Below are 12,896 nucleotides of genomic sequence, written 5' to 3' on the forward strand. Positions count from 1 at the left end.
AACAGGCCCTCCAGCCCGCTGAGTCCGCGTTGCCTGTAAAGCTCCCTTTACACTAGCATGCACGGTGTTGTTCTGCTGAGTATTGTGGGCGTGTTATGTTGGCACCAGCATGTATGGTGACACTTGCCCCAGCACATCCTTGGGTTGGATTGGTTGTTACACAAATGACTCAATTTCCACTTTATTAGATACAGGAGTAGAACGTGTGTAGCCCATCCACTTCAAGGTTTGACATGTTTTATATTTGGAGATGCTCTTCTGTACATCATAGTTATTTGAAATACAGTCACCTGCCTGTCAGCTTGAACCTGTCTGGCCATTTTCCTCTGACCTCTCTTATTAACCAGGCATTTTTGCACCCAGATCTGCCCTGCCCCTCACTAGATGTTTGTTGTTTCTCCACACCATTCTCCATTAACTCTAGAAACTTGTGTGTGAAAATCCCAGATCAGCACCCCATCTGGCATCAGCAATCATTCCACGGTCAAAGTAATTTAGATCACATTCCTTTCCCATCCTGATGTTTGGTCTGAACAACAACTGAACCTCTTGACTATGTCTGCATGCTTTTATGCATTGAGTTGCTGACACATGATTGGCTGATGAGATATTTGCAGTAACAACAGGTGTACAGTACCTAATAAAGTGACCAGTGAATGTAGATGCGATAAATAAACAAATCTAACGTTTACACTGATCCCGCAGTCTCAGAATACAGAACAGAGATGAGGAGGAACTTCTTTAGCCAGACTGTAGTGAATCTGTGGAATTTATTGCCACAGATGGCTGTGGAGTCCAAGACACATTTAAAGTGGAGGTTGATAGGTTCTTGATTACTAAAGGTGGCAAAGCCTATGGAGAGAAGGCAGGGGGTTGAAAGAAATAATAAATCAGTCATGATCAAATGGCAGAACAGGCTTGATGGGCCAAATGGCCTAGGTCTGTTTCTTAGTCTTGTGTCTCTTATTCTCTCTACATTAGCGTCATTACAGATTTTGCTACTCACTTGCACGTTAGGGGCAATTTATGGTGGTAAATTAACCCACCAACCTTCATACCTGTAGGTTGTAGTTGTAGAGGAAACTGAAACACTCACGTGTTCACAGGGAACGTGCAGATTGTACAGGTGGCAGCAGAGGTCTGCCTCACAGATTCAGCAACTGAATCACTATGCCAAAAGTATGACTCCCATTTGTTCTTGTTAACTTCTTCCTTTCTTCCCGGGACATCCCTCACTTTACTCTGCATTAGGCTCTCTCTGTTCCCCTTTCCCTCGCTTTCTGTCCCCCTGCTGCGGTTTGAATACTCCCGTCCTGAGCTCCTTTCCCTGGGTAATCACCACTCTGCCTGGCTCCAGATCAGATTGCCTTGCAGCCTGATCTAATCAACCGCACACACACACACACACACACACACACACACACACAGCACAGGCAGAGGCTCGGTCACTCCTGCTCTGTGGCATCTGCCGTCACCATCTGCCGCCGTCTCTTTTGGCTCGCCCCTGTTGGAAATGGTTCAGACTCAGCAAAACGCATGCCTCACCATCTGAGGCTCACTTCTTTAGCCTGAGTGAATAAGTTTGTGGAAGTTGCGATATTTTCTTCTCAAAGTTCAAGGTAAATTTATTATCAAAATACGTTCTGTATATGTCACCATATACAACCCTGAGATTCATTTTCTCACTCTGAATTCACTCTGTAGATAGATGTCAGGCCATTGTCTCTTGTGCACACACAAACAAGTGAGTTTTAGCAGGCAGTTCTGGTGGAGCTGATTGAGGAAGGGATGATAAAGATTAGCTTTATTTGTCTCATATACGTCGGCACGTTCAGTGTAATGCATTGTTTTGTATCAACGGCGAGCGTAGGCTTAGGGTGTGCCGGCGGCAGCCCGCAAGCGTTGCCATGCCTCCAATGCCAGCATGCCATGCCCATGATTTACTAAGCCCAAAGCCTTTGGGACATGGGAGGAAGCCAGAGCACCCGGAGAAAACCAGCAGAAGGTGCAAGCTCCTCACAGAAGTCGGAATTTAACCCTAATTGCAATAGTGGGCACTTTAAAATGTTAGGCTATTGTGCAACCCCAACACTCCTGAGTACCTAACACCTTTCCATGAGCTATAAGGCAGAATTCCATAGTCTGATAGTGGAGAAATGTAATTCCAACAACACAGAAGTTCAAAGATGTCCAAGACAAGTTAGCCCTCTCTCAAGGTGCCCCATCCAATACATTATACGTCCGTCTATCACTGTAGTTATAATGTGTGTCATTACAAAATGCATCAAGGCAAGTGTGAAATTCAGAATTAACTGTTGAAATTGACTATCGTTTTCTCACTATCTGCCTCATCTCATTGCAGCACTAATCAATTTGCTGAAGTTTGTGATGTCGAACGAGACGGTGCTATTGGGAAAACATAATATCTTTGCTCTGGCTTTAATGGTGAGCTGTTATTTTGTATTTTCTTGATATCTCTTGTTCCCTCAAAGGGTATACAGGATTGAGAATCTGTGGAAGTGTGGACTTATCCCTGTGCCGTGGATCATGTAATACTGGAGTCTTGTCACTGCTTTATACAACACTCAACAGAATGTTCCCTGATTATGTGACTGACAGCGTGATGGTGCGTCTGGGACTGGCGCCTCAGCACCATGTGCCCCGCGGACTGTGCGCCTCAGCGCCATGTGCCCCGCGGACTGTGCGACCGGCGGCGTGTCCCCACGGACTGTGCGACCGGCGGCGTGTCCCCACGTACTGTGCGATCGGCAGCATATCCCTGCGGACTGTGCGACCAGCGGCGTGTCCCCGCGGACTGTGCGACCGGCAGCATGTCCCCGCGGACTGTGCGACCAGCGCTGTGAAGCTGGGTATCATTGAATACCTTGAAAGTATAAAATGTTTAAAGAGCAGGCTTAAGACGGAAATGTGGAAGACAAAAAAAAAGATATGAGATGGATTCAGCAGGCAAGGTTAAAGATAATCCAGAGGTTCTTCACTTACATTAGTGACTGTGGAGAGACTAGGCTCTTGAAGACCATCAGAGCCTTTATAGGAGATGAAGTTCACCTACGTGTGGAACTATAGGAGATGACTGAGGTTTTTAATGTCTTACCCCTTGGTGTTTACTAAGGAGAATACTGTGGATATCAAAGAAATTAGGGTAATAATTCATGGAGTCTGGGAACATGCATATTATGAGGAAGGAGGTACTCACAGCCTTGAAGCACACTAAAGTGGGCCAATCCCTTGGGTCTGATCAAGTATGGATCTTGTGGGAGGCCGGGGTAAAAATTGTGGAGGCCCTTCTGGAGATATTTGCTTTGTCATTGGCCACTGACAAAGTACCAGAAGATAGGATAGTGGATAATGTTGTTCCATTGTACAAGAAGAGTAGTAAGGACAAGCCAGTGAGCCTGACTTCATTTGAGGGCAAATTACTGGAGGAAATTCTGAGGGACAAGATCTGCCATCACTTGGATAATCGAGGCCTGATCAGGAATACTTCACATGGTTTTAAGTATGGGAGGTCATATCTGACAATCATTTGGATTTTTTCGAAGAGGTAACCAAGGGCCCAGATGAAGGTAGGGTAGTGACGTTGTCCATGTGGAATTCAGTAAAGCCTTTTTCTAGGTGTGATGTGGTAGGCCGATCTGGTAGATTAAGTTTCAAGAGATACAGGGCTTGTGCTTACGGAGAGGATTCAGAATTGGCTCGATGATAGGAAGCAGAGGATGAAGGTTGATGCTCTGGAAGCCTGTGACTAGTGGGTTTCAAAGTTCAAAGTAAATTTATTATCAAAGTGCATATATGTTATAGTACCTTGAGATTCATTTTCTTGCAGGCATTTACGGGGGGAAATACAATAGTATTTATGAAAACTATACCAAGACAAAGACTGACAGTTAACTAGAGTAATAGACAAGTACAGCACAGAAACGGGCCTCTTGGCCCATCCAGTCCAAGACAAAATATTTTAAACTGCCTATTCTCATTGATCTGCAATGGGACCATTGTCCTTCATACCCCTACCATTCATAGGATATAGGAGCAGGATTAGGCCATTAGGCCCATTGAGTCTGCTCCGCCATTCCATCCTGGCTGATTCAATTTTCTCCTCAGCCCCAGTCTCCTGCCTTCTCTCTGTATCCCTTCATCCCCTGACCAATTAAGAATCCATCAACCTTTGCCTTACATATACATAAAAGCTTGGCCTCTACAGCTGCCTTTGTCAAAGAATTCCACAGATTAACGTCCCTCTGCCTAAAGAAATTCCTCCTCGTCTCTGTTCTAAATGAACGCCCCTCTATCCTGAGGCTGTGTTCTCTGGTCTTAGACTCTCTCACCATAGGAAACATCATCTTCACATCCACTCTACCTCCAAGCTTTCAGGCCACACTCTCCGCTCCAAACCTCAGTAAACACTCTCAGACAGCAAAGTGCAAAATTGCTCAGTGAGCCTAAGAACACACCATCAAAATGCAAACCACGGGTTCCAATGACACACAATTTTGCAGTAGAACCATATTTGAAAGAAGTAGCTCTGTGAACTGTCGCCGTTGGTCGCGTTTGCGAGTACCATTGGTTTGGTGGGTAGAGTGGATCTGGAGAGGACGTTTCCTACAGTGTTGGAGTACAGGATCAGAAGGCACAGCCTCAGAATAGGATTACCCTTGGAATAGAGACAGTCAGCGGATGCCACAGTCGGCTGCGGAGGCCAAGTCATTGGATAGATTTAATGTAGAGGTGGTTAATATGTCCTTGATTAGTCAGGGTGTCAAAGGTTACAGGGAGAAGGCAGGAGAATGGGGTTGAGAGGGATAATAAATCTGTCATGATGGAATGGTGGAGCAGACGCAATGAGCCAAATGGTTTCATTCTGTTCCTATGATTTATGGTCTTATGGAGTTATAGTAAGTTGTGACTGTACATTGCACAGTTAGCAAGTTTGCTGATGCTAAATTCAGGGTCTTGTTGATGGTGCGGCAAGGTACAATGAATTACAGAAATTTTGATCGGTCAGCTCATCAGACGACTGAGGAATGGAAAATGGTTTTCAGCTTGGATAAGTGTGAGGTGATGCATTTTTGACCATCAAACCAGGGTGGCACCTATACAGTGAATGGCGGGGCACTGTCGAGTGAGGAACCTGGTGGCACGGCACAAGTAGACGGGGTAATGGAGGAGGTGTTAAACGTGCCGGCCTTCAGTCAGGGCATCGAGGTTAGAAATAGGGACATTGTGTTGCAGTTCTGTAGGTTGTTGGTGTGATCACTCGTGGAGTACCGTGACCAGTTTTGGTGGCCTTATTATTGAACGAGACTGTCAGCCTGGAGCAGGGAGTTGGCTGGATTAGAGGGCCTGAGTTGCCATGCTGAACCTTTATTGCTAGGGGCATTGGGGAACGAGAGGTGACATCACAGAATTTTATAAGATCATGAGGGGTGTGGATAAGGTGAAGCTTTGCGGAGTCCAAAACAGGAGGGCTCGTGCAAGGCAAGGGGGTAGAAATTTAAAAGGGGCCTGAGAGGTGACCTCTTTTACACAGAAGCTAGGGGATAGTGAGTACCTGGAATGAGCTGCTAGAGGAATTCATTGAGGCAGATGCAACTGGAATATTGAAGAGCCATCTAGATGGTTACATGGAGGGGAGGGGCTGCAGGGTTACAAGCCAGTGGCAGGCTAGTGGGCCTAGCATGAAGGAATGTCTTGTTGGGCATGGGACAGTTGGGCCGAGAGGCCTGTTTTTGTGCTGTTTTACTCTCATGACTGACACCGTGATCGTGCGTCCCCTCGGGCGGTGTGACGGACCCTGACAGTGCGGCCACACCGTCTGCCCGATCGTGCACCCATCGCTGTTTTGGGATTGCCAGGAAGTGTCCAGGGAAGATGACTGACAAGGTGCCTCTCCCAGTTCCTGAACACAGCGAGTGCCTGGGACTCTGATAGCCCAAAAACTGTGAAGTAAAGGGTCTGGTTATCAGAGCCTTTGTTTCTAACCGGTCACCTACATGCCCCTGAGCTTGGCAACAAATCCTGCAGCCCCTTCTCTTCATTAATAACAGAGGTTCCAAGCTGTAAACAGAATGGAGGATTCTTTTTTAACAAGTAAGGCATTGTTCTTGTTACCTAGCAACAAGATCCTAGCAACAGGGCAGATGAATGTCACCTGACCATTTTATATAAATTCTTTTGAAATCCAGCATGGATGTTCATTTCTTACTGACCCCAGCCTCTCAGACACACATAATACACCACCTCCTTACCTGCCCGCACACAGACAGTCACATGATGGAAACCATCCAGTCTGTCGCCTGTGCTGTTAAGTCCTGAATGCTGTACTTGATCTTGGCCCTCTAGCATCTGAGATGTACCTTCTTCTCATTACTACCACTGGGGAGGATATGCAAGAGCCTGAAGACCTGCACTCAATGATTCAGAAACAGCTTCTCTGCCATCAGATTTCTGAACAAACTCTGAACGTTTCCTTATTATTCCTTTTTTCACTATATTTTTGCAGTTTAATTTTATATATTCGTACTGCTGCTGCAAATCCAAAAAAAAATCACATCATATACTGGTGATAATTAATCTGATCCGGATAATTGTCTGAAAATAAGGGGGTTAGGACAAAACTGCAGAGAAATATTTTCTCAAGCAGCATGCACAAAATGCTGGTGAAACTCAGCCAATCAGGCAAAGCTTCAGAATTAGGAAGAAGAAGAAAGCCCTTAACTCCGAGTGGAGACATTGGGACGCCATCGTGACAGCCTTTTTTTTTAGCGGGCTTTCTTGTTTTTACGAGGCCGAGTTGCTAGCTCAACACTCGACCCAACGAGGAAGAAAGTGTGCATGGGAGCCAGCTGGATTCGAACTCGGGAGCCTTCACTCCAAAGTCCGGCGCTGATGCCACTACGCCACCAGCCGGCAACCTCAGAATTAGGATCATGTTTAATGTCACTGGTATGTGTTGTGAAATTAGTCGTTTTGCAGCAGCAGTACATTGTAATACATAAAAACTATAAATTACTGTAAGTATATAGATTAAACATAGAAAATAGGTGCAGGAGTAGGCCATACAGCCCTTCGAGCCTGCACCACCATTCAGTATGATCATGGCTGATCATCCAACTCAGAACCCTGTACCTGTTTTCTCTCCATACCCCTTTGCCCTTGTGGCTAATATCTAACTTCCTCTTAAATATAGCCAATTAACCGGCCTCAACTATTTCCTGTGGCAGAGAATTCCACAGATTTACCACTCTCTGTGTGAAGAAGGTTTTCCTCATCTCGGTCCTAAAAGGCTTCCCCTTTATCCTTAAACTGTGACTCCTCGTTCTGGATATCCCCAACATCGGGAACAATCTTCCTGCATCTAGCCTGTCCAATCCCTTTAGAATTTTATACATTTCAATAAGATCCCCCCCCAATCTTCTAAATTCCAGCAAGTATAAGCCTAGTCGATCCAGTCTTTCTTCATATGAAAGTCCTGCCATCCCAGGAATCAACCTGATGAACCTTCTCTGTGCTCCCTCTATGGCAAAAATGTCTTTCCTCAGATTAGGGGACCAAAACTGCACACAATACTCCAGGTGTGGTCTCACCAAGGCCTTGTACAACTGCAGTAGAACCTTCCTGCTCCTGTACTCGAATCCTCTTGCTATGAACGCCAACATACCATTCGCCTTTTTCACCGCCTGCTGTACCTGCATTCCCACTTTCAATGACTGGTATACAATGACTCCCAGGTTTCGTTGCACCTCCCCTTTTCCTAATCGGCCACTATTCAAATAATAATCTGTTTTCCTGTTCTTGCCACCAAAGTGGAGAACCTCACATTTATCCACATTAAATTGCATCTGCCATGAATTTGCCCACTCACCTAACCTATCCAAGTCACTCTGCATGCTCTTAGCATCCTCCTTACAGCCGCCCAGCTTCGTGTCATCCGCAAACTTGGAGATACTGCATTTAATTCCCTTGTCTAAATCATTAATATATATTGTAAACAACTGGGGTCCCAGCACTGAGCCTTGTGGTACCCCACTAGTCACTGCCTGCCATTTTGAAAAAGTCCGGTTTACTCCCACTCTTTGCTTCCTGTCTGCCAACCAATTCTCTATCCACATCAATACCATACCCCCAATACCGTGTGCTTTAAGTTTGCACACTAATCTCCTGTGTGGGACCTTGTCAAAAGCCTTTTGAAAATCCAAATATACCACATCCACTGGTTCTCCCCTATCCACTCTACTAGTTACATCCTCAAAAAATTCTACAAGATTCGTCAGACATGATTTTCCTTTCACAAATCCATGTTGACTTTGTCCGATGATTTCACCGCTTTCCAAATGTGCTGTTATCACGTCTTTGATAACTGATTCTAGCATTCTCCCCACCACCGATGTCAGGCTAACCGGTCTATAATTCCCCGGTTTCTCTCTCCCTCCTTTTTTAAAAAGTGGGGTTACATTAGCTATCCTCCAATCCTCAGGAGCTAATCCAGAATCTAAAGAGTTTTGAAAAATTATCACTAATGCATCCACTATTTCTTGGGCTACTTCCTTAAGCACTCTGGGATGCATACCATCTGGCCCTGGGGATTTATCTGCCTTTAATCCCTTCAATTTACCTAACACCACTTCCCTACTAATATGTATTTCCCTCAGTTCCTCCAAGTCACTAGACCCTCAGTCCCCTACTGTTTCCGGAAGATTATTTCTGTCCTCCTTAGTGAAGACAGAACCAAAGTAGTTATTCAATTGGTCTGCCATGTCCTTGTTCCCCATGATCAATTCACCTGTTTCTGACTAAGGGACCTACATTTGTCTTAACCAATCTTTTTCTTTTCACATATCTATAAAAGCTTTTACAGTCAGTTTTTATGTTCCCTGCCAGCTTTCTCTCATAATCTTTTTTCCCTTTCCTAATTAAGCCCTTTGTCCTCCTCTGCTGGTCTCTGAATTTCTCCCTGTCCTCAGGTGTGCCGCTTTTTCTGGCTAATTTGTATGTTTCTTCTTTGGAATTGATACTATCCCTAATTTCCCTTGTCAGCCACCAGTGCACTACCTTCCCTGGTTTATTTTTTTGCCAAACTGGGATGAACAATTGTTGTAGTTCATCCATGCGATATTTAAATGCTGGCCATTGCATATCCACCGTCAACCCTTTAAGTATCATTTGCCAGTCTATCTTAGCTAATTCTTTCAAATACTTTCAAAGTTACCCTTCTTTAAGTTCAGAACCTTTGTATCTGAATTAACTATGTCACTCTCCATCTTAATAAAGAATTCCACCATATTATGGTCACTCTTTCCCAAGGGGCGTCGCACGACAAGATTGCTAACTAACCCTTCCTCATTGCTCAATACACAGTCTAGAATGGCCTGCTCGCTAGTTGGTTCCCCGACATGTTGGTTCAGAAAACCATCCCGCATACATTCCAAGAAATCCTCTTCCTCAGCACCCTTACCAATTTGGTTCACCTAATCTATATGTAGATTGAAGTCACCTTTTGCACGGGTAAAGCGCAGGCACACAGAGCTGAACACCCATTCATCTTCCACTCTCATCCTCTTCGGTGTCAATTTTATTCCATGTTTCAACCAATCGTGGATTTGCGCTCTGCCCATTATGGCACACACTCCTCTCTCAACCTCACTGAATTCTCCGAGACAGCAAAATCGCCAGATCACAGGCTGACACTCAGATCAGCCCGAAAACTTAACATCAAAGTATAAATTGTAGGCTCCAATCACAACCAGTTTCGTAGTAGAACCATGTTTAAATGAAGTAGTAGTACTTTCATGGACTGGCTGCAGGGTGTCACCATTGGTTGCTGGCACCATCTTGTATATTTAAATTAATTAAATTGAAAATGGAATTAGATAAGTAGTGCAAAAAGAGAGGAAAAATACCGATACTACTGTTTATGGCTTCATTGTCCATTTAGAAATCTGATAGAGCTGAAGAAGAGTATAAGAGGTATGGTGGATGATCTTGTTGCACTTTTACAGATGTTGTGGTCATCACTGAATCATGGTTGTAGTTGGGACTGAATTACAAGGTTACAAGTTGTATCGGAGGGATAGGAAGGTCGGCAGAGGGGATGGGGTGGCTCTGGAGGGAAAGAATATCGTCAAATCTGTAGAAAGATGTGATAAAGGATTGGAAGTTGTTGAATCCTTGCAGGTTGAGTTGAGAAACTATATGGGTAAAAGGGTTCTGATGACAGTTATATACAGACAATCCAACAGTGGCTGGGATGTGGACCACAGATTACAACAGGAAATAGAAAAAGTGTGTCAAAAGGACAATGTTATGATAGTTATGGGAGATTTCAACATTGGGAAAATCAGGTTGGAAGTGGATCTTGAGAATGAGTTTCTTGAATGCCTACAAGATGACTTTTTAGAGCAGTTTGGTGTTGAGCCTACTAGGGAATCAGCTATATTGGATTGGGTGTTATGTAGTGAACTGGAGCAGATTAGGGAGCTTAAGCTAAAATAACCATCAGGAGTCAGTGACCACAATATGATTGAGTTCAAATTGAAATTTGATAGGGAGAAAGTGAAGTCTGATGTGGCAGTATTTCAGTGGACTAAAGGAAATTATAGTGTGAGAGAGGAGTTGGCCAAAGTAAATTGGAAGGAGATGTTAACAGGGATAACAGCAGAGCAGCAATGGTGTGAGTTTCTGGGAGAAATGAGGAATGTGCAGGATGGATGTATTTCAAAAACAAAGAAATACTTAAATGCTAAAATAGTACAACCGTGACTGACAAGGGAAGTCAAAGCTAATGCAAAAACAAAAGACAGGACATACAATAAAACAAAAATTAATGGGAAGACAGAGGATTGGGAAGCTTTTAAAAACCTACAGAGAGCAAGTAAAAGAATCATTAGAAGGGAAAAGATGAAATATGAAAGCAAGCTAGCAGACAATATCAAAGTAGATAGTGAAAGCTTTTTCAAGTATGTAAAAAAAAATAAAAGAGAGATGAGAGTGGATATAGAACTGCTAGAAATGAGGGTGGAGAAATAATAAAGGGGGCCAAGGCGATGACAGATGAACTAAATGAGTGTTTTGTATCAGTGTTCTCTGTGGAAGACACTTAGCAGTGTGCCAGGTATTGAAGGGTGCGAGGGAAGAGAAGTGAGTGCAGTTTCTGTTACCAGCTCATAAAGCTCAGATACCTGAGGGTCATCCGGTCCGGATTAACTGCACCCTAGGGTTCTGAAAGAGGTAGTAGTAGAGATTGTGGAGGCATCAGTAATGATCTTTCAAAAATCACTGGGCTCTGGCATGGAGCCAGAGGACTGGAAAATTGCAAATGTCATTCCACACTTTAAGAAAGGAAATTATAGACCAGGTAGCCTGGCCTTAGTGGCTGGGTAGCTGATGGAGTCCGTGGTTAAGGATGGGGTTATGGAGTACTTGGTGACATAGGACAAGATGGGACAAAGTCAGCATGGTTTCCTTGAGGGAATTATTTGAGGAGATGTGCGGACTCCCCTTGAGTAAGTGAGGATCCAGTAGCAGAGGAGGTACGGAGGCGCAAGTTTTAGATCTTCTTGATTAGAACTGAGGGTATGATTGTGTTGAACACAGCTATAGTCAATAAACAGCAGCCTGACTTAAGTATTCCTATTGTCCAGATGATCCAAGGCCAAGTGTAGAGCCAGTGAGATTGGCCAAGCTGCACACCCATTGTGGCAATAGGCAAGCTGGTGGGTCCAGGTCCTTGCTTAGGAGTTGGTTCTAGCCATGACCAGCTTCGCAGAACACTCACAGTAAATATCATGTCATTGAGGCAGCTTGCCCTGCTTTTCTTAGGCACTGCCATGATCATCACCATTTCGAAGCAGTGAGAGGTTGAAAATGTCCTTGAACATTCCCACCATTTGGTTGGAAGGGGTTTTCAGTGCCCCACCACGTACACCATTAGGGCCTGGTGCGTTGTGAGGGTTCACCCTCTTGAAAGGTGTCCTGACGTCATCGTCCTCCAATTCAGAGATCACAGAGTCACCAGGTGGTGCAGGGATTCATACAGGTTTACTTTCATTCTCCCTGTCAAAGCATGTTCATAGATGGCTTTGAGCTCTTTGAGCATCACAGCTATTCATGACACTGTTTTGTTTTGTAGGAAATGATCAGGACTCAATTTGAAATGTCAATTGTTAATTCCCCACCATAGATACCACATGGCTCACTGAGTTCCTCTAGCATTGTTTGCTTGGGATTTCCAGCATCTGCAGAATCGCTGGTGTTTATGAAATAGTTTCTCCCTGTGCTTCATGAGTGTTTGGAAGGTTAACAGTACTGGAGTTGAGATTGTAGTTTTATCTTCAATTATTCTATTGAAAAGCGGAAATAAAACAGAACAGAAAATGCTGTAAACACTCAGCAGGACAGGCCTCATTTGTGCAGAGAGAAGCAGCTAATGTTTCCGACAACTGAGAAAGAGAGACAATTGAGTTTAGTTAAGGGAGGGCTGGGAATACAAATGAAGGAGAAAAGGTGAGGGTGATTTCAGATTCAATTTATTTATTACAAGTACATCAAAACACAGTGAGATGTGCCATTTGCCTTAACAACCAGCACACTGAAGGAGTTGCTGGGGGCAGCCCACACATGTCGCCACGCATTCCAGCAACTGCACAGCATGCCCACAATATTTAGCAGAACAGGGCAAGGAAAGGCAGCAGTAACAAAACAAACAAGATCAGCAAAACGAGGCCCATTCCTATCTCACACATCCATACAGTCCAACATCCCCAGCACAGGCGGCCTCCAGTCCTTGTCCCTCAATTCTCAGACTCCAAGGCTCCAACTTCGGACTTCAGCCGGAACGGTGATTGAGGGTTTGACGTTGGGACTGTGACTCCCAACTC

General features: G+C 44.5%; 1 protein-coding gene across 1 annotated transcript in view; it reads left to right on the forward strand.

Annotated features, from left to right (window-relative positions):
- Positions 1–12,896, forward strand: part of armh3 (armadillo like helical domain containing 3) — a 191,367-nt gene that overhangs the window by 102,688 nt on the left and 75,783 nt on the right. The window contains exon 21 of the mRNA XM_059947083.1: positions 2,363–2,445. Within this exon, the coding sequence (XP_059803066.1) occupies positions 2,363–2,445 (83 nt within the window). The remainder of the gene's footprint in view (positions 1–2,362; positions 2,446–12,896) is intronic.

Source organism: Hypanus sabinus, chromosome 22, assembly GCF_030144855.1.
Source record: "Hypanus sabinus isolate sHypSab1 chromosome 22, sHypSab1.hap1, whole genome shotgun sequence".
NCBI classification, from domain to species: Eukaryota; Metazoa; Chordata; class Chondrichthyes; order Myliobatiformes; family Dasyatidae; genus Hypanus; species Hypanus sabinus.